Genomic DNA, 22,302 nt, shown 5'->3' with positions numbered 1-22,302 from the left:
TTCTATGGATGTGTGCAATGGTCTTGCATCTTTTCATTGTTAATAAATGAAGATCATTCTATAAGCTGTACACTTGAATCAGTTATTCTGTGCATGCAGTGTACAACCAGTCAGTCAGAAACACAAGACATCACGTGCACACAACTGATTTAGGACGTTTTACACCAAATCATTTATTTATTGATATTAACTTGTAGAAAACAAATTCAATTGCAATAAATACTAAAATAAAGTAACTGAACATCAAGTCATTGTATAAAACATTGTTATTTACAGTAAATGGAAGGTTTTATCAGAAAATGTATGTTATATCATATATACATTTACTTCACATTAAAGTACATTTGCTTAAAAGCACCAACTACATTTATGAATCAGTTTTAAGATGTTAAACTAGTTCTGTGATATAATTCAGCTGTATTCACTGCCCAATGCCCTGGGAGTGTGTGTGAGTGTGTGTGTGTGTGTGTGCGTGTGTGTGTGTGTGTTTATAATGTGTGTGAGCACAAATTCCGAATATGGGTCACCATAGTTGGCCACACATCACTTCACTTAACTTCATTTCACTAAATAAAACTGACTCACATGTGATTCCATTTCATAGCTCATAGTACATTAGCCCTAAATGGTGTTAGGGTAATATCTAGTATTAGGGTGAATGGCTGCATTGGAGTCTGTGGTGTATGTTTGTCCATTCAGAAGGAAGTAGGGGTAATGAATTGCTGTAATGGCGCTGGGCATAGGGACATGTGTCAAAGCCTGAACCGAGAGAGGCGTAGGGATCAAATTTGCATCCGAAGGGCAATTTGGTAAACTATAAGGTTGTGTCATGGATAAATTGAAATGGTTTACTTGTTCTTGTGAGAGCACAGGACAATGTGGTGCAAGACGTGAGACACAAGAATCTCCTCGTAAAGTTGCTTGGGGAGCAGAGACTGAAGGCTGTTGAGGTCTTTGTATGTCTGCTAAAGATCTCCTGTCATCAGAATGTGATGAAGTCGCCCATCTATTAGACAAATGAAGAGAATTAGCATGAGATGTGGAAGGTGAAGGGGGGAGGTTAGGTGGGAAGTTCGAGGCATTCCAGTCAGCAGCAGTGCTTCCAACCATTCCCCAATGCCCCGGATCCACTCCGTGAGGAAGAGCGTAGTAAGGGGTCGGGATCTCAACACGGCTTGAAGAAGTTGATTGGAAAGGGGATTTCACACCATTGCATTGCGTTAGGGGTGAAAGAGATGGCCTGAAGATGTTGGAGAACATTCATTACCCACACATTTTAGGATTTTAAAAAATGCTCTCAAAACTAATGCATTAGAGACTGATTCTTTTATTCTTAAATTCAATTGTAAAAGTGTCTCCTACCTCCTTTTAGCCATTTTATAAGCCACATCCTTATCAGCCTTTACACTCTAGAGAATAAAACAAACAAACAAGCATTTAGAAAGATACACAATGTTTTTCTTTGCAATCAAATGGAATAAAAACATCTATCTCATTCAGTTCTAACACCATTAAAGTCAGATGTGAAATGTGACTTTCCATGTGAAAGAGAATTTACAGTGAGGAAAACTGTAGTTTATGCATTAGTAACTGATTATTGGATTGTAAAACATGGGTGTTGTAGTTAATGTAAGTAGCCATACAAAATGAGTGTTTGCTGTGCATTATAGCATTATAAAGAAAAGCAAGTTTTATTTAAAAGTTATCAATAAAGTTAACCCTTTCATGTTAACATGTTGACTTTTAATCTTCACACAATGTACAAATACCTGTCAACATGTGGGTACCAAAATCAATATATGGGGTCTCTGAATTTCTCACACAGAACAACCTCCTCGACAGCAACCAGTCTGGTTTCAGAGTGGGCATTCAGCCAAGACTGTCTTTCTCTCAGTTGTTGAAGCCGTAAGACTGGCTAGAGCGGATTTCAAATCTTCATTACCTATCTTGCTTTATCTGTCTGCTACTTTTGACACTGTTAACCACCAGATCCTCCTGTCAACCCTACTGGCAAAGGGCATCTCAGGAACTGCACTCGAGTGATTTGAGTCTTACCTCTCAGATAGGTCCTTCAAGGTATCTTGGAGAGGTGAGGTGTTTAAGTGGAAACATCTATCTACTGGGGTGCCTCAGGGCTCAGTTCTTGGACCTCTTCTCTTCTCTTCTCTGTCTACATGGCATCACTAAGTTCTGTCATTCAGAAACATGACTTTTTATATCACTGGTATGTTGATGACACTCTACCTCTCATTCCATCCTGATGATCCAACAATAGCTGCTCGCATCTCAGCTTGTCTAACAGACATTTATAAACGGATGAAGGCCATCACCTTCAACTCAAAACAGAACTGCTTGTGGTTCCATCAAACCAATCATTTCATCACAATTTCACCATCCAGTTAGGAATATCAACCATATTTCCTTCCAAAACAGCCAGAAACCCTGGAGTTATGATTGATGATAAGCTGACTTTCTCTGACCACACTGCTAAAACTGTCCGGTCCTGCAGAATTGCTTTATTCAACATCAAGAAAATCAGGCGCTTTCTTTCTAAACATGCTTCGGATCTCCTTGTTCAAGCTCTTGTTCTGTCCAGACTTGAAAATTGCAGTGCTCTCTTGGCAGGACTTCCAGTCAGTTTTTATTAAACCTTTAGAATTAATCCAGAACTGGGCAGCAAAATACATTTTTAATGAGTCAAATAGAATGCACGTCACACCTCTGTTTATCAATTTGCACTGGTTACCAATACCTGCTCACATAAAATTTGAAGCATTAATGTTTGCCTACAAAACCACCACTTGTTCTGCACCCCTTTAACAAAATTAATTACTTACCCTCTAAAAGCATGTGTTCTGCAAGCGAACATTGCTTTATTGGTGTCATCCACTTTCAAAGACTTTTAAATTAAATGTTCCCTCCCGGTGAAATGACCTGCCCAACTCAATCCGAGCAGCTGAGTCCTTAGCCATCTTCAAGAATCAGCTAAAGAAACTATTCATTCTTCCACTCTCTTAAAAACAATATCTTCCTTGGTTTGACCCTCTAACTCTGGCTCTTTCTATTCTAAATCTGTTATTAAAAAACTTGTCCCTTTTAGACTTGCACTCTATTCATTTACTGCTTGTTGTCTTAAACTATCACTGTCACAGGACTGTTTGTGGTGTTTTCTCCCTCATGTGCCCATATTTGGTCATTCCTGTTCTTGTTGTATCATTATTAGTTGATTCTCCTCATTTGTCTATCTCTCATTAGCACCCCTAGTTATAGTCAAGTCTGTTCATTCTGGTATATCTGGTATTGTGAATGTTACCGTGTGTGTGTGTGTGTGTGTGTGTGTGTGCGCGCGTGCGTGTGTGCGTGCGATTAAATGTTTTGGAATTATTAAAGTGTGTTTGAACTTATTCATCTTCATCATCCTGCTTCTACCCACACACTGTATCGTGAAAACACTAGCTTTTCTAAACTTTTTTTGTTTTTCTTTATTTTTTATGCAATTAACAAAAGCAAAATATGCCTCTAACACTAGCTTGCTCTATTCTATTTGTTTTCTTTTATATATTATATAATAAAAAAGTTAACTTGCTATGTATACTAAGTAAACCTAACTGAGACTTGTTATAGTTACACATGATTTTTAAAACATTTTATTATTGCTTCCATTGTTCGCATTTGTAAGTCGCTTTAGATAAAAACATCGGCTAAATGACTAAATATAAATGTGACTATATGTATACTAAATCTAAGAGTAAACTGTTAGGTTAGGTGTAGGGTTAGTTTAATAAGTTGACATATACTTGCAAAGTTTCTCGTAGTCAGTATCTTGTATGTATGGACTCATCAAAATAAAGTGTTAGAAGATATTATGCAGACAATCTACTAAAAGTCTAATGACTGCAAGTTGACATAGTTGCAAAGTTACTAACTGTTAGTAGAATGTCTAAAGTGGACCCCAGTGTAACTGGTGTTTTTTCAAGGAAAACTCTTAATAGTGTTAATAGTGAATGAGTGTTCCTTATTCTAAATGATTAACAAATATTTAAAGGGGATGAAAGCGGGATAAAATATAAAATAAGGGACAATCCCTGGATAAACAGGAGGGTTGACAGGTATGTATACAAACCAAAATCTTACCTGTGCAACACTGGGTTGAGAGGACGTCCATAACTGTGAACTCTTGCGTTTCCGAGCAGCATCACTCTTTTTTTTCGTTGAAATCTCTGCTCCATTTATGGATGGAGGGGGCTGTTCCACTTTGTTTACAAGTGTAACACCTGACTCCGTCACCCCAAAAATAATCTGCGGGTTTGAATTCTTATATGTCTTGAGAACTTCATTTGGTGCACCGTGATTCATGTCTTGCCATACTAGAACCTTAGAGGCATCATAAAGAAGGTGCTCGATTCCAAACCATGACACTTTGCTAATCATATCTTTGCATGACTTCATGAAAAGAGCTTTTTCTTGGAGATATCTGCATGTGATGGAAAGATGCTCTGCTTTGCCCACATCAAATGTCCCTGGCAACTGATCCGAAGGTGTCTCCACAAAAGTCATTATCACTTTGTGTATCTTTTCCAGTCTTTCCAAACTGTCTCCTAAATTGATCATTGCAGACATTGGTACAGATAAAAAGAAGCTTTTAATGTCATGGGCATTTCTGAGTGCAGCCTCAGCCTCAAGGATCTCACGCTTACTTTTCAGATACATGTAGTAAGATGCATCAGGGGCTGCATTGAGCTGTTGGTGCAAGGAGAATACCGCACTGTAGTATTCTTGCAGTTTACTGTAGCCCTCTTGTGCCAAGATCTTTTGAAAAGAAGCAAACAATGATGACTGCTGCTGAAAGCCAACCTCCCCTTTGTACAGTTCTCCATAAAGAGAAGGGTCATACCATAGCAAACTCCTAAACGTGGGTTTACCGCTCAGAAAGTTGATTTTGTTTTCTACAAACTGCCAAGCTTCCATCATCATCTGCAACTCCAAGTATGAATTCACAGCTTCATATTTCAGGTCTACTTGTGCAGGCGGATGGTCCAAATATTGCTCTAAGATGAGACACCTTGAGACAAACGATTGATTGAATGACACTTGCTGATCTTGTTCAAAACTTAAAATAAAATGCTGCAACATGCTTTTGCATTTAGACTGCAAAGATCCAAGTTCGGTTAATGAGACTGTCTGGTCTGCTTTTTTAAGAGTGTTCGAAATGTCACTGATGCTGTATTTATTGTCAGCGAATGTACTGCTCACATTGCCGTCATCAATGATATTTACAGTGTTCAAAGATGGATTCTCTTGACTCTGTCGTTCGTATATACTATTCAGATTCACAGAGGAATTTTGTTGGCCTGTTGTGTGCTTTCTTTGCATCTGTAACTGGGCATTAAAGGTGTTATTGATGGAGATTTCTGGGAAAACAGCGCTCCGGTCATTCACCGGGGGCAAAGGGTGTGGACTATTACCTTTGACGGTGTCTATAGCACTGGTACTGTCAGGACTGACACTAGGTACTGAGCTCCTCCTTGATCTTTGCTTACTGGTTCGTTTGGTTTGAGAAGATCGTCTGCCTCTCTTAGGTTCAACAGGAACTAATAGGCAAACATCACTTCCATGTCGAGCATGTTCCCTTCGAAGAACCTTCCTAGCTTGAACAGGGGCTTCGGTGTATTCACTTGAATTGTTTTTTTTAACAGTTTCACCCCCATGAGACATCAGGCAAGGAACGTTCACCATACAGTACTGGCTTTTTTCATACAATTGCTGCTTATGTGCAGTGCTGTCAAGCGTTATCCACATCACTGGCCTTTCTTTAAGATCTTCATTCACTGACTCTTGTTTCTTGACAGTGGACTCAAATTTGGTCAAATAATCTCTCAGTTTAGAAATGAGCTGGGTTTCTGGTGAGTTTACCTCATCGGTTTTATTTTGGTCTGGCCTTGATAAATTACAGTCGTCTCTGATTGTCGGAGTACTTTGTGATTTGTCAGAACCGAGCAAACTGGTGTTGCTGTTCTTCTTTGTGCGTTTTGAGGAAATCTCACACTGGACACTCAAAGCTGGCTCATCGACAGTAAGATCTACAATATTATTAGATGAACAGTTCAAAGCTTCTGACCTACACTGCTCTGAATCTAATGTTGTGTATCCAAATGCTTCAGAATCAGTACTCCAAACACTGCGGACATTTGATGTGTTGGTAAACATTTTGAGACATGATTGGTTCATATGTGGGATATATGCAGACATGAGTTCTGTTTCTTCAAAACACCGTACATTTGGAGTATTTTTCATATTTGCATTTTGCTCACTACATTTTATAGTTTCTGTCTCAGCAGTAGCATTGATAGCATCCATCAACTTGGCTTCTGGAGTCACGTTTGACCTGAGCTCAGTTTTATGAGTTGTGTTGCTTGCAGGCACATCACTGTGTGTTTCTGATGCCTTACAATCAGCATCTACTTTGTCATCCACTCTAAATTTAAATGTGAATTGCTCCTTTCTTAACGGATTCAGTCCAGTCTCTGATGTCACAATTGGTAACATTTTCTCCTCTTCGCACTCTTTACGCCCTTGCTTTTTGCTACTGCATGTGATCAAGGACATTTGGCTTTGATTGGAGATGTTTTCAGTTGTCTTCACTTGTTCTCCTTTATCCACTATTACTGGCATTAGATATGGAGTAAAATGTGTGGTAGCATTCTCAGTGCAGACTGAATCATTTTTATAGAGATCTTCAGTAGGATTTATTGGCTCCTCTATCAGTTTGGTCTCAGGAAGAGTGGCAGTAGCCTCCTGAGAAGCCTGAACATGTAATGATTTTCCATCATCAGATGTGTGAGATATTCTTAAATTAGAGTCTGGATCTTGATCTTCATGTCCAGTAAAGACTATTTCAGACTGACTGTTTGAAGAGTCTGGTGTTGCTTTGCTGTTTAATGTTTCATCAGCTGACACAGTTGCTCTGCTAAGATTCCTCTTTGCTTTCCAGAAGGATGTCTTCTTGACATATTTGCTCCTCTTTAAAGAGTGACGTAGTGATAGAAATGTATGCTGTTTTTTGAGGCATGACTTCTTATAACCCGGCCTGCTCAAGTGGTTGCATTTTACATACAGTTTCGATTTACTGTACCTCTGAGCTAGTAGTTGTATTAGTTCAGCATTGCAAGTTGCAGTTTCTCTGTGTCCTCTGCTTCTGCTTTGAATCATTTTGTTGTTTCTTTCAATCAATTTCTTTTGAAGGCCTTTGATTTTTGAAAATCGCTCAGAGAGAGAAAGCACTCCTGTAGTATGTTCAGACGTTTTGCTGGATTTTAGAGTAACTTTGATGTTTAGGTTTGTTTCAGCTTCGCTGTGATCTTTGCTTTCATTTTTTAGCTTGGAAATATTGTCCGCAGGTCCGCTCATATCTTTGTCTGTACTTGAGGAAAAAACATGCTTTTCAAACATGCTTGGCAATAGTCGATCAAGTTGAATTCTTTTGTACAATTCGCAGTGAGTACTGTCATCCCGCTTTACTGTTTCCATATCAAGCTCTGGAGATGAGTCTTCACAACATTTTATCCATCTAAAAGTACCCATCTCTTGAACATCGCTGCCAGTTTTCCCATCCTCTTTTTGCTTTACTGTCATGGGAGGACTGAGGTCACTGTTGTCTGATGGTCCACAGCTAGAGACTTCAACACAGCTTGCAATATCCATGACTGTGTTATCCATGACTGTGTTATCCATGACGTTGTTATCCATGACTGTGTTATCCATGACTGTGTTATCCATGACGTTGTTATCCATGACTGTGTTATCCATGACGCTGTTTGCATACATAAGGCTTGATCCAGTGCTGAGCTTTTCAACTAAGTTATCACCTGGAGTAGACTGATCCTCTACTGCTCTTCTGGAGAGCTCACTTTCACGTTCTATGCTGTGATTAAGCTTTGCTTCATTAGAGGGACAACTTAAAGGACTTGGGTGCCTGAGATCAAGATGTACACTTTGTGTCTCAGTTTTCTCCCCTGTGAGGTTTAGGTTCGATGATGTCAGCACCAATGACTGCTCTGAGAGTTTATCTGGAGAGTGAACCAGACATCTATCAGGATGGTCCTGCTTAGTCTCTGGTGCTTGATCCTGTCCCTTTTCTGGCAACATTACTGCACTAGATTCTGCATGATTTACAAGACTGGTCTCATGAATGGGTGTTGTGCTACATTTACCCCTGTTATCTGACAAACTTGCAGCATTATGACTTCTTGTTTGGCACACATAGGACTGATCGTGCTTGTACGTGTCGTCTTTTGTCTGTAGAATGTGATTTTCTTTGGGCTCTATTTGAGAAACGATGGACTTCTTCTTTGTCTCATCAACATTTTGAAAGATCAATCCGTTTTTATACTTATGATAATAACCTTCATAAAAATGTATACGGTCAGCTAATTCTTGCTTTTGCTCTGCTGACATGTTTTCTTGTGACCATATTTTTAGATGCCTCTCTTCCTCATTCATTCTAAAGTAGGCAGCATATTTTTGGAATTTCATTTTGAATAACTTCATTGAAGGCAATGTCAGGGTATGCGAACATTGGTCAATCCTTGAGGTTTCTGTTTGAGTGTCCTTCTTTGTTGGCTCTTTTGAATCACACTTATTTCCAGCAAATCCATAATTGTCCTCTTGGTTTTTACCAGTTGGTTGGCATTCCTTATTATCACACCCAGATCCGGCGTATGCTACCTTGGCCTCTGAGTGGTTGGTCTGTTTATATCCTTCCTTTCTAGACAGACGAGGATCACTAACCAAGCGTGAAGAATACACCAAGCTAGAAATTTTGTCCAGTGGACTTTGAGGTACTATGTCCCATGTATTGTCATTGTTTGCAATCCTCTTTTTGTGATTACTCAGGAATAATTTCTTTCCCAGCAAGCTTTGAGAAATGGCAGTGTTATCCATAACTGGCCCTGAACTGCTGGAAGCTGCTTCCTCACTGGCAGCAATCCAGTGCTGTTTTGGGTTGAATGACTGAGTGTTTTTAATATCGCTCTTTTGAAATGGAGCTTCTACTTCTGGTTTCTGAGGTGTATAATGAGGTGTCTCACAGCAGCCCGACATACCAAAGTGATTGAACTTAATGGTGGCAGTGCTTCCTTTTCTCTCTGGCAAATGACATGCCTTAAAACGGTCTGTTGTATTTTTCAGGGATAAAATATACAAATACATTATTGATTAAAGACTGCGACATACATTTCTTCATATGAATTGTGAAAAGTGCTACAGAAATAAACTTGATAATGATGGGCATGCTTGAAGTGCTAATAAAAAGGTTTGTGTTATCTCACCATGCACTTGGCCAACAGGTAGCGCTGAAGCGGAGAGTGCTAGGTTTGTAGGCACAGTCAGAATGGCACTGCTAGAAGGAACAAATGAAACTACAGCATATGGCAAACACTGTCTGGGTCTTTCAGTGAGTTCCTGCTTCTCGTTAAAGTCAAACAGAAAAACCTAGAAGGACAAAGTTTTTTTTAAGAAGACTACTGTTGGTTATCCAGGCTATTTGATCAGATAATTGGCTATTCTGAGATTAAATCAACTCACAGAGGAGCCCAGAACTTGCTGGTGAAGAGTGTCTCGATAAGACACTGCATCTTTACACATGTGACAGTCAAAGCTTACAGTGGGATCCTGCGTTTTGTTCCAGTCCAAGCTTGGAGCGGATTTTTTCACCTTTCCATAAAGAACCTGAAACCCCAAAACATAACAATGTTCTGTACTTACTGTCATTCCATTGATAAATGTCGTTCCATAATGTTTTGACTGTATAAGACTTAGGAAACATTCAACAAACCTTGAAAATTACAACTTTTGTCAAACTTAATACGTTGGTATTAGATTTCAGAGCCACGTCGACATGCCTAAAGAGATATACTCCGTGTGATGGCTTTCCCAAGGCATACTGGACAGTGCTGCCAACCTGTAGACCGTGCCGATAAATCTGGGCTGCCATTTGATCCGATGAAGCTAAAAAACAGAATCTTTCTTCCATTTCTCTCCCATGTCTTCCTTTGGCTCGCATCTCTGCCCTGAAGACGAGCGGTCACAGATACAACAGGTAAAATAAGTATTGAACACGTTACCCTTTTTCTCAATAAATATATTTCTAAAGATGCTGTTGACTTGAAAATTTTACCAGAATTTGGTAACAACCCAAGTAATCCATACATTCAAAGAAAACAAAACAAATAAGTTCAGAAATTAAGTTATGTGTAATAAATTAGTTTATTGTGGAAAATTTATTTTAATTTCTGAATTTCTGAGTTGCCACAAGAGCAAAGCCTTTTCACATGAAAATGTAACATCAGGCCAGCATGTTACCTTTTTTCTAAGAACTTTTTAAGGAGTTCCTCATTGTGCACTAAACAAACATCTTTCCAGACCCATGCATTAGCTCGGTCCTCTCTAGTGTCCAGCATGGCATCTCTCAGTTTTGTCTGAATGAGATTGTAGTCACGGCTTTCCTCTGAACAACGCTCCAACAGGTCTGACCAAAAAGAAGTCAAAAAGCACCTGATCAATTTAGCAGTTGCTCTGGATTATAACGTATCATAAAACAGTTTGGATGTTTTAGCACTCCATCACAAATGTAATTTTTTTTTTTTTTTTGCTTTTGAGAAAATCTAGTGAAACCTTCTCCAGAGGTCCGCTTCTTCCTGGGTATGGTGAAGTTCTTCAGTGCCAGGGTTCCTGTTAATGTTGACTGGTGTGATCTGGAGCCCTCTACTGTCCCCTCACGCTGTCTTTTCTCCATACTTGTTTACAACTGATATTCACTCTGACAAAGAAAAAAAAACACCTTCCATTATTCTAACATGTAAAATAATGTGTACATTTTGTCTGATGACTATTTGCTCAGCAGATATTCCCAAGACTATTATAAACTGTCACCCGCTTTACAAGTGGCATGCAAACAGTTGCAAACAATTTGCTCTTTCACTGCATACAGTTGGTTGTATAGATTTCAATGACCATATAGACTTAAGTGAAAGTGACATACAGCCAAGTATGGTGACCGATACTCAGAATTCATGCTCTGCATTTAACCCATCCAAAGTGCACACACACACACACACACACACACACAGCCATTTATGCTGTGGTGCTCAGGGAGCAGTTGGGGGTTCGGTGCCTCGCTCAAAGGCACCTCAGTCATGGTATTGCTGGCCCGAGACTCGAACCCACAACCTTAGGGTTAGGAGTAAAACTCTCTAACCACTAGGCCACGACTTCCCCATCATCACCAAATGTTAAGGCAGCGAGAGCTTCACTCTTGTCCAGAATATATTTCTGCTGTAGTGCTCACATTTATTAACTTATGCTTAAATATTGTTAAACCTGGTCAGCTCTTTATTTGTACAATTTACCATGTGACTGTATGACAACACAACAGAACTGAATTTTTTAAAACAAACTTTTAAACACATTAATAAGATGCTATTTGGTACAAGGGGTGCTATAGAAATCTTTACTGAAAAAAGAAAGAAAGAAATGCATCTTGGAAAATAATCACATTGCAACAGCAAGCGTCGACACACAGCATTAAATGTAAACGTCGACACAGGTATTAAGGCTTTCACGTGTATAAAAATAAACATCCTTCAAAAGTGGTCAGTTCAGTGTTACTAAACTTGTGGTTTAGGGAACATTGCTATAATTCAACATTGACAATCACATGACTTCTAGTGAAAGATTTGGCTAAAGCTGTATGTTAGTAGTATTAAAATACATGCTTGGTATGTTTCACATGACCACACGACAGTGAAAACACTGCTTTGTATACATGTGAAATGTTTATATAAGTTAAATCACATCTACAGCACAACTGAGCAAACAAGCAAACATCAGCACACTGAAAGAAATAATCGCTTCAACTTGTAAGATCAAAATTGTTGGTACTTACCATCATGTAAAATGGCAGTTGAGCATGTATGACATGATCTAAAATGTCTTAGCAGGGAACTGTGCGAAGTTTGTCACTTCAGTTTGAGGAACATCAAGTGAGACATACCAAAAAGGAAATCGCTTGACCTCAAACTCTGAACAGCAAAGGCACAGGAAATTACCTAGTACTGTTACTAACACCACGGGTTCTTCTTTACTCCAACCACCAATGAGCCTCGAAACATACCACCCACATAGAGAAGACATGAGAACATTTGGATGAACATTTTGTTTTAAAATATATATATTTGAAATGTTAGTTGTTTTACTTGTTATATGGGTTAAAGCTTTGACGCAGGGCTTTATATGAGAAAACACTTCATTAGAAAAAGTGAACACATTGCTTTACAATGTATAAACATTCTAGATTACACTTAAATCTGAATAAAATGGTTGTTAATTAATTTATTTTTTGGTACGAAACTATTTAATTACACTATTTCCAATGAAAAACATATGTGTATTGTATTGTTTCAGACTGAAGGTCTTTGGATCATTCATGCGATTAATAGTACTTTGAAAGGGTGCACAAACTGACCATCATTCTCAGGAAGAGAAGCTTCTATTTTCAGCTTTTACACCCATCTTCACACCCTCATATGAAGCTGCTTCCTTTTTTTTCTTTTTCCTTCTTGCGAATGATTCAGATCTCTGACAAAAGTTCTTAAAACACTCAAAACATCCTATGTATGTTGCCCTGTAAAACTGCTGAAAATTATGATTTTCTGCAACTACACTCTTAAAAATAAAGGTGCTTAAAATGTTCTTCACAGCGATGCACAGAAGAACCATTTAGTAAAAGGTTCTTTAAAGAACCATCTCTTTCTTGTCTTTTTATAATCTGAAGAACCTTATTTCATCACAAATAACTTTTTGTGAAACAGAAAGGTTCTTCGGATGTTAACGGATCGTGAAGCACCTTTATTTTTAAGAGTGTATGTGATTAAATAACCAGTATTTCTGAAAGAAAAGACCAGAGACATTAAGATCAAGCAGCTATAAGAAACCATGGCTCAGCGCTTGAACTCAAATGACCACGAGCCAGAGGGATATTTCTTCTTGACATGTGGAGATTCAGTATGCACATATCTAGCTCAAAAAGTAACAGATGCTTAGGTCTTGAAGCAGCTGGGATAGTGCAGCTATTGGAGCACTAATTTAAAAACATTCACATTTCTATGCCAAAATACCATACAAATGACTACCAAAAATAAGTTGTGAACTCACTTTAATGTGGGAAAAGATAAAAACAGTCAATAATAGACTAACTAATAGTATTAGCCAATGATATTTGAAGAGTTGATCAAAAGACACGTTCTAAACATAAAAAAGTTGTACTTTATTAGATTGTCTGTGGAACTTTTACACACAAATATTGGGTAACTGTAAATAAGGATCACACATTTCAGCATGTACTCTGGTGAGGATTTCCTTCATCAGACGTCTACCGGTTCAATCTCTCACCCACTAGTTTTATAATGTCTGTGTTATTGACCGTAAAGACTGATAATCAGCTATGGTGGATTGGCTGCTCCCTGATTGCATGTCTGACATAGTTTTTGCAGCTTCAACATGAGCAAACGCACCTTTCTTATGTCATCCTGCTCAAAGCAACCTTCAGTGGAAAATGATGCCAGACTTGTATTCAGGGAGCATCCCCACACGACTGCACAGACACAAGTGTGCATGATTTACAGTTACGCAAAACTACTCGCGTTGAGAAAGGGCATCTTGTCGTCAATCTCGAGACTGAAAAGCCTCGGGTTTGCTCTACTGTTTCCAATGTCATTCACCAAACATGCAGCTAGGGTCCAGTTCAGCACCTTTATATGTTCTCATATAGCACCATTTTTTCATATATATTTGAAGTTTGTCAGGACCCTACTGTTAGCATGCACGAAAGTCAAGTTTAAAACTTCATATGTCATCAGATATGTATCCTACATATTTCAACCTTTTAAAAACATTACAAGGCAAACCAGGAATATTCATACTGTACCATACATGTTAAACAGAAACTAATACAGTACTCACATGAACAGAAAGTGCTACTAGACAGAACCATTTCTTTCTTGTTTTTGATTCGTATAATATGCAAAGGCTCTACAGGAGGACACACTACATTACATTATCTAATACACCAAAACATTGTTTTAAATTTGCCATCTTTTAAAATCATTTAACAAACACTGACACGTCTTAAATCCAACTGCAGATGGTCAACACAAAGATAAAAAGGGACAACTCAAGAAAGTTTGTAAACAACCTTTCTTTTTTCTATTTTGAGAACATCACATTACCCACACCACTATCAAGAACATATACAGAAGTGTATGCATCTCTGCTGTTATATTTAGATTTATGAACGGAAATATTTTTATATTTTGCTTTGTTATTATTCATTTTATTCTTTGTCGCATTCAAAACACCTTTTTCCCGGTTCTTTTTTTTTTTTTACATCATGCGTACAAAATGTTACATTTTAGAGATGAAGGCAAACTACGTTGGAACGACAATTCATAACCCTAAAGTCAATCATTACAACCACAGTGTAATGATTTTAAGGCCTATGGGTTGAAATCTGTGACTTCAGTTATGCATAACAGTCCAATTTCATGAATTCAAGTGTTTAGAGTAACTCTGATATACCTGCAATATAATTGCATTTTGAGATGGCCTTATAAATTGACATAGCTGTTTCCTCTAACACTACAGGAAAATAGACATCCATCTTCCCAAATAATTCCTTTAGAATTAAATATGCTGTTTCATCAGGGCGATAAATTGTGTACACTAGCAATATTTGTATACCACCTATACACAAAGCGAGAAAAACATCATACGAACACTGCTCTCTTCTGGTCATGCATTGCACATACACATATAACAAGCATACTTCTACTCATTTCTGTTGGAAACAAACCTGTACTCAGAATTTTAAAGTGCACATGGTTCATTAATTTTGCTCCAGCTTTACACGCTTACTGCTTTATAGGTAAAAGAGGACAACCAGATTCTGCCATTTAAAGGTAACTCCCTAAATATTCTCATGCCCCGGTAGAAAAAAAGGATTCTACCTTTTTCAAACGTCCTACTTTATAAATATGGGAAATCTGCATACTAGGCATTATGACCCAACGTTAGTACATACTGCATCCTCTAGCAGCCCTTATTGTAAGAAATCTGTGTGCAGACAATACAATCACAGATGACATGACATATTGCAACCAAATCTGATCGAAAAGAACCAAGAAGTGCAGAGAGAAAACACATGAATGCACTTCTGAAAGGCTGAGGTGTTGGTTTGGGAGCACGGCATGGGGCTCTCTTTGCAGTGGTGATGCAGATGAAGCAGCTCAAAGTGCTGTTTGAATAAAGTGCTTCCTGTAGGAGGTGTCTGTTATAGATCAGCATCTTAACACTAACCCACAGAATGTACCCATAATTCAGTTATATTCTTCTAAAACATAAATACTCTCTCACACACGGAGAAGTGCTGAAACGAATTGCTTTTCCCGTCAGCTGGACAATAATTACAGTACAAATAAACACAAGCTAACTCAAGTCAGGCCTAAATACTCATTAGTTGTGCTTTAACAAGAAAACAACTCCTTAGATGCATGTATGTCAATGCCTCTAAATGCTACAACCCCAGGAAAAAAAAGTTTTAACAAATGCAACTAGTCAACACATGCGGTGTTTACATAGTAGTACACTACTGCTTATATTTTATTTGAATGAAACTCAGTATGCAAAATGCATACTGTGCATAGCACGCCCAATTTCAGTGTAGATTTTAAAACTGTATGCCATAAACCATTTACCACAATCCAATGAACTGGGTGTGAAGGACACCTGGGGATGCTGCAAATGGCTTGTTAGCTTTCTCACATTTTCTCACACATTATTTAAAAACGAATGATTACATCTTAGTTATATAGCAGAATGTGTGTATGATCATACGTAGTTTAAAACAGCTATTGTTTTGATAGGAATAATGTCAAATGCATTTAGACATTTTAGGTCTGTGTAAATCCAGTGTGACAATTCTTTTCAACATTTCACGCAAGACGACATCACCCTGCAAGCCAAGCTAAACTAAATTCTGTTCTCTTTAAACGAGCCTATCTGTTTGCTCTGCTTTTGCACAGTTCTCGTTTAAACCCACGGACAGGGGAAAATGTAATATTGCACACCTATCAAGAGTGATTTAGCATTTGTCTTGTCAGAGATATTTAGATCACTAAATCCTAATATTAAAGCCACTTTTAAAACTTAAAATGAAAAAAAAAATAAAGCTAATCTTAGAACAGTGTCTGTTCATTTGTGCTAAAACATGGGCACACATTATCATATATTTGATGCTTTAGTCTGATGATACACTGGGCAACTTCTGAGCAATGTTACCAGGCAAATTTGGATTATGTTGGCATCACGGGTGCAACCAGGTCTAACCAGTCTTAAATATCCAAATATACATTTATTACCCATTCTCAATGGGAAAGTGTCCAAGCAACACTGCTCAAAAAAAGTTGCCTAGTAAAATTACTCAAAAGATGGACCCGTATATCATCAGCCTTATAGATCCAGCAGCATCATCAGTTTAGGCATTTTCATATTTAAATAATTCATCCAAATAATGTAAATATTAATACAGTTTTTGGTTTCTAATTTCAAATGGGGTACATTGTATTTGTGCAATGGCAAAAATGTTGCAGTTCCCTTGAACATTGAAATGAAAAAAAGAGAGAAAAGCTTCACTTTGGACCATCAAAATACTCTGCACTCATGTGCAGTGCATCTCTGATATAATATAAGTGCTGGTTACACTTTATTTGATAGTCCACTTTAGACATTCTACTAAATAAAACTAACTCTGCAACTACATGTCAACTAATTCTCATTAATTTGCAACTACATGTCTAGACTGTAGATTGTTAGGGTTAGAATAATTTGACATATACTTGCAAAGTTCAGTATGTTGTGCACCCATCAAAACACAACGGTAAAAGTGTCCAAGCAATGTTGCTAAAAAAAAGTTGTCCCGTCTATTAGCCTTAGAAGATATTAAGCAGACAGTCTAATAATACTCTAATGACTACTAATTGACATTTAGTTTCCAAGATATTTACTGTTAGGCTGATGATAGACAGGGAAACTTTGAGCAAAGTTGCTTGGCTACTTTCCCATTGAGAACGGGTAACACATTTCTCTCTGGATACTTTAAATCATAGGCCCTGTCTCATCTGGATGCCATATGATTAAGCCAGCACTATTGCTCAACAAGTTGCCCCATGTATTATCAGCCTTAGTAGAATGTCTAAAGTGGACTATATCAAAATAAAGTGTTACCTAAGTGCTTGATAAGACCTTGATTATCTGATTCCCAGCTTTGAGAAATTGCACAGCAGCCCCATACACGTTAAGCCTGTGAAGAAGCATTGGAGACAAAACAGAATCCTAATGCACGCGCTCACACACACACACACACACACACACAAACGCGCACACACACACACACACACACACACTGTCTAGATTTAAATCGACAGTGGTGTGTATGAACGGGACGGGCTGCACGGTAAAGTGTAAGGTGAGTACAGCAGGAGGCTCGAGGTACAACTAACACCAGAAGCATCATCATCATCATCATCATCCGAAGCAGCAGCGTGCGTCAATCCTCCTGCTCCTCCGCGTCCGTCCTCTTCTCTTTATGACAGGTGAAGATGTGCCGCATCTCCTCCTCGTACCGCATGAAGTTCTCGCCGAAGCGGGCCCAGGCTTTCAGCGGGACGGTGATAGTGTTCCGGTAGGGCTGCCGGACCTCGCTGATCTTCAGGAAAACGCCGAAGCGGTTCGAACCCACGTCGAAGTAAAAGCGCTTGTTGTCGACGCGGAACGACGCAGCCTCGGGCAGCTCGGGCGACGCGTCGTGGTTCCGCGCGCAGGGCTCGTCGTCGCCGTATTCGTCGATTAACTGCGACAGCGCGTCTCTGAACTCGATCAGGCCCTGCGCCGGCAGCACGATGGTCTGCTCGATGCCCTGGCCGTAGTACCCCATGCCCCCGTGACCGCGGTTGACGGTCTGCCGGATGCGCAGGAACCGTCCGCGCTGGTTCTCCTTCAGGTCCAGGTAGTATTTCCTGTTGTCCCGCTCGATGAACTCGCTCTTCAGCACGCGATGCGTCTGCTCCTCGGACGCGGCCGAGCCGCTGGGGGACGCCGCCGGATCCGCTGCTCTCCGGCGGGGCTCCGGTGCGCGTCCCTGGCCGTTGCTCTGCCCCTGCGGCGCCTGGCACACTCGGAGCCCGATGTGCGCGTAATAATCAATGAAGTCCCCCAGGCAGTAGCGCAGATCGGGCGCCATGGACATGGAGAGGGTGAGCTTGCTCTTGCGGATGTTGTCGTGCCGGCCTCGACCGATCCACACCTCGGCGATCTTCAGGAAGCGGCCACGGGTGCTCTGCTTCACGTCCAGGTAGAAGCGCTTCTTCTGGATGTCCACGCGCTTAGACGCAAGCTCCTGTATGTCTGACGCTTTGCCGCTCGCGTACTGCTGCGAGTATCCTGATGTCATCCTGCCTCTGCCTCCGTCCGTGCCCCTTCGGTGACTATCGGCCATAATCATTCACGGCGCTTCATCGCTTCGCTCGGTATTATTCCGCTAATCGAGCACCGGCGAGTCTCCTCGACTGACCTGGAAACGGCAGGAGCGGCTCATCGACTTCCTTTGTCCTGATGAAAGGTCAAGCGTAGCGCGGAGGCACGTACCGTATGCACCATGTTTTAAAAGCTCATGTTTTTCGCCTCGCCATCCATCTGACACATATTCCTGAAGTGAGCGTGTGAGCGAGAGATAGACAGCGGATCTGCTGTAGTGCGAATGAACTCAATGACCCATCCCCCTCCTCCCAGCACACTGGCACAGATCGCTCGCGCACTACAGTACGCACTGCGCTGCGCACAGATAAGTATGTAGTATATCAGTATTCCAGAATGACACACTACTTCATATAAAAGGTAATGCACTTGACGTCACCGTGAGCTGGAGTGAGTGCAGCTCCGCCCACTGATCCTGCGTCCTAATGTGCATACTATCCATGATAAATTATATGCGATAGTAGTAATTTTCAGTACTATTTAGGACAGAGAGGGTAGAAAAATAGAAGGGAATTTATTCCTTTATCTGAAGTAGTGTGTCATTCTGGAGTACTGACTGCATACTTATCTGTGGGCAGCGCGGTGCGTACTGTAGTGCGCAAGTGATCTGTGCCAGTGTGCTGGAAGGAGGGGGATGGGTCATTGAGTTCATTCACAAATTATATTATATATTTTTTTAAATTAAGCACACTTTTTGTGGGGAGTTATTCCATAATATTTAGTTTTTATATGTGTAAAAATTTAAAACGTACTGATTAGCATTTGGTGGAGTTTCGTGACATCAGTGTTTTTTGGGTGTTACTGTTATTCCATGTCATAATTTTTTTCAGTAGTGACAAAAGGGTATACATAATCCTTTATTTTGAGGGAATGTGTTGTGGTCACTACCAAAACATTACTGTCACTAGCTCACTACTGAAAATGTGCTGTCACAGTCGAAACATGGGATGTTTTGTCAAAAATTATAAAAAAGTATATTGAATTATCAGCTAGTGTTTAGTTAAATGTATATTCAAACTAATGAATCCTTAACTTTGGAATTAGTATGATCAGCTTTATGCCTTTTACAAAGAAAGATGGAATTCAAAATAGAAAAAAATCACATAAATCAAACTTAAAATATTGTTAAAATTGTTATTGATTTACCTCTAAAAACGTTTTAATAAAATAGCAAAAAATACAAGTACAAGGTAAATGTTTAATAGGTTAGTATAGCCCTTATTAATTTATAAATTATTGTTTTGGTAGTGAGACATTTGGGGAGAGGAAAAATATTCCAAAACTTTCTGAAAATACATCATGAGAATTAACTACACAATTGCTATAATTGTATAGGCCTACTTTAGATATTATACAATTTACACACTTACAAAATTTGTGGAAAAAGACATTTTGATTATTTTGAAAAGATTTGAAGGTATGAAAGTTTCCAACTTTTAACTTGGGATGCTGGAGCGAGGAAAAAACCCTGGACGGATGGCCACAGGGATATGATGGTTATCATATTGTCATTGTTCATTTATTTTATTTCAAAACATGAACATAAACATTTTAAATCTTTTTGTTTATGTATTCTGAGAGAGTTATACTCTTGTAATTGAAATGTGCAAACTCAAAATGCATTATGATATGTCTTATTTAATTGTAATGAACTTATAAGTGAACACATAAATATAGCAAATAAAACAAATACATATACTCACCCACAGAATCTCTTACAAACATTCAAAAATAATAATATATGTATAGACCTTCGCATTTTCTATCCATTTTTCATTGGTGGTTAAAGTGGAAAAATCGCTGGTACTCTCTTGTGCACCAGCTGTCATATGCAAATTATTATTATTACTAATATCAAATGTGACCCTGGAGCACAAAATCAGTCATAATATGTCATAATGGATATATTTTTAGCAATAGCCAACAATACATTTTATCGGTCAAAATTATTGATTTAATTAGGATAATAAATAAAAGTCCAAAAAAGGATCCAAATGTAAAAAAACAACAACAACAACAACAAAAACGTTTAGATATTGCTGTTATCACTTCTAGCACTGTCTTGCATTGTCACTAAAACAACAACTAATGAACAATTATTCGTATTGTGCCACAATACTGGTTCCATAACGACACTGTTCACATAGATGATTTACTTTAGGTGTTACACCACTCATATTAAACAACTGAATAACGCGCTTATGATAACACTCCCTCAGTAGTAGCCTAGTGTGTGTCGCATTTGAACACAGCCAGCTTGTTTTTTTCGCTCCAGTCCCACAGGTGGCGCTGCTCGGCGTGTCACGGACGAACACAGCGCGGGAGAGTTTGGCTGAAGTAACTGGAAATGTTGTTTAGAAATAGGCCTATACATTATTATTCAACACGTATAGACAGACAGTGTGCTATTAAAGCTTTTAGATGAATATGAAGTGCTGAATGAAATACACCGAGAGACAGCGCGACATTCATTTTAGGGTGAACGGTTAACGCGTGCTTTGTGCGTCATCGTAAGTAACGTAACTTATTCGCACGTAAAAAGTGATATAAATATTATTTAAGTTATACGCAAAGTTATACGTCACGCTCGGAAACAGACATAACTGTTTTAAACTAAAGTTCGTTTTACCATTTACTCGTACTAGCTTTGTGCTGTTTTATTGTTAAGGACGGATGAAAGGAAGCTATAATGGGTGACAGGACTCTACCTGAATGGATGAACAAACCTCAAGAAGAACATGTGAGAGAAGTCAACAATATAAACACACAACACGACACACACAACACACAAACTGACCTGTTAGCTTGAAGCCTGTTCTTTTTACTTCTTTTGTGCACGTCTTCTTCATTGGCAAGTTATGTGCAGGAGGAAATGCTCTCTTCTACCTGTGCCTTCACTAATGTGTATGTTTTCCATTGGTTGAGAGAAGGTAAAAGCAACTTATTTGCATTATTTACTGAGACACCTGCAGCACTATGCTCGTATTCAAATAAAACCAAAGCACTGTTTGCAGGTCAACAGTCAAGAAATACTGGTTTAATGCTGGTCTACTTATACAGGGTCATTTAATCACATTATTTTATAAAGGCATTCTATAAGATGAAATGTTGTGCTCCAAATGTACTAAGTTTCATTAAACGCAAGTCTAATCAAAAGCTTTTATGATGTTGGACGCAACTAGTCTATAATGTGACCAGGATTCTGTTTCATCAAACAAGTTTATCAAGAAACCAGGCTTATTTGAGTTATTCTGACTTATTTAGAACCAACTCAGGCTAACTGAAATAAGCCTGGCTTTCTTGGTAAACGTGTTTGATGAAACAGGCCCCTGTACAGTTTGCATGTTATGATGCTTTCATTGTATAGATAAAGTTTGTTTCCTGGCATTGAGGCATGCTGTACTCTGGATATGATATTTGCATGCCACCACTTCTACAAAAATACGCAAACTTTCATTCTTGTTTGTCTTTTTTAAAAATGTTCGCGTTTTTGATATTCCTAATAGCTGGTTTGAAGAGAAAAACTGCGTGGTTAAGCAATTTAAAGTAGAGAGGAAATAACTTATTTGTCTAAGCTGAAAAACAGACAGAGCCGAGTGCACCTGTATGAAAAGCACCTGGCAGCTCTCCATATTTTTATGATTTTGTGTGTTTCTATGT

At 39.0% G+C, this 22,302-nt stretch overlaps 3 protein-coding genes across 5 annotated transcripts in view; 1 reads left to right on the top strand and 2 right to left on the bottom strand.

Annotated features, from left to right (window-relative positions):
• Positions 1-139: 139 nt before the first annotated feature.
• tex15 (testis expressed 15, meiosis and synapsis associated) lies at positions 140-21,547 on the bottom strand. 2 transcript variants are annotated; one of them, XM_026273090.1, is made up of 9 exons: positions 21,440-21,547; positions 10,672-10,816; positions 10,360-10,525; positions 9,833-10,067; positions 9,583-9,726; positions 9,327-9,489; positions 4,135-9,170; positions 1,363-1,409; positions 140-1,240 (listed from the first exon to the last, which is right to left on the bottom strand). In XM_026273090.1, the coding sequence occupies exons 2-9, from the start codon at positions 10,790-10,792 to the stop codon at positions 622-624; spliced, it is 6,531 nt and encodes a 2,176-aa protein (XP_026128875.1). In that variant the 5' UTR covers positions 10,793-10,816; positions 21,440-21,547; the 3' UTR covers positions 140-621. The 2 variants fall into 2 exon arrangements, with proteins under 2 accessions (XP_026128875.1, XP_026128874.1); XM_026273089.1 differs by lacking the exon at positions 21,440-21,547 and adding an exon at positions 11,942-12,098.
• On the bottom strand, positions 13,886-19,153 carry purg (purine-rich element binding protein G). Its single transcript, XM_026273093.1, has one exon. It carries the CDS (start codon positions 18,608-18,610, stop codon positions 17,657-17,659), a length of 954 nt encoding a protein of 317 aa, XP_026128878.1. The 5' UTR covers positions 18,611-19,153; the 3' UTR covers positions 13,886-17,656.
• Positions 20,926-22,302, top strand: part of wrn (WRN RecQ like helicase) — a 49,396-nt gene continuing 48,019 nt past the window's right edge. Inside the window, exons 1-2 of one of the 2 annotated variants that reach the window (XM_026273091.1) lie at positions 20,926-21,152; positions 21,311-21,382. In XM_026273091.1, coding sequence (XP_026128876.1) covers positions 21,332-21,382 — 51 coding nt within the window. In that variant the 5' untranslated portion in view covers positions 20,926-21,152; positions 21,311-21,331. The other variant, XM_026273092.1, reaches the window with a different exon arrangement.

Source organism: Carassius auratus, chromosome 10 (genome assembly GCF_003368295.1).
Source record: "Carassius auratus strain Wakin chromosome 10, ASM336829v1, whole genome shotgun sequence".
NCBI lineage: Eukaryota > Metazoa > Chordata > Actinopteri > Cypriniformes > Cyprinidae > Carassius > Carassius auratus.
This window is presented reverse-complemented; position numbering and strand designations above follow the sequence as displayed.

What these genes read in the sequence shown, in the direction of transcription:
- purg (XM_026273093.1), bottom strand. Translation starts at nt 18,610, where the DNA reads ATGATTATGGCCGATAGTCACCGAAGGGGCACGGACGGAGGCAGAGGC.
- tex15 (XM_026273090.1), bottom strand. Translation starts at nt 10,792, where the DNA reads ATGGAGAAAAGACAGCGTGAGGGGACAGTAGAGGGCTCCAGATCACAC. An exon ending in CAAAAGTTGTAATTTTCAAG is followed by an intron (nt 9,727 to 9,832) that starts GTTTGTTGAATG and finishes TTGGGGTTTCAG; the next exon opens with GTTCTTTATGGAAAGGTGAA. An exon ending in ACCTGTTGGCCAAGTGCATG is followed by an intron (nt 9,171 to 9,326) that starts GTGAGATAACAC and finishes AAAATACAACAG; the next exon opens with ACCGTTTTAAGGCATGTCAT.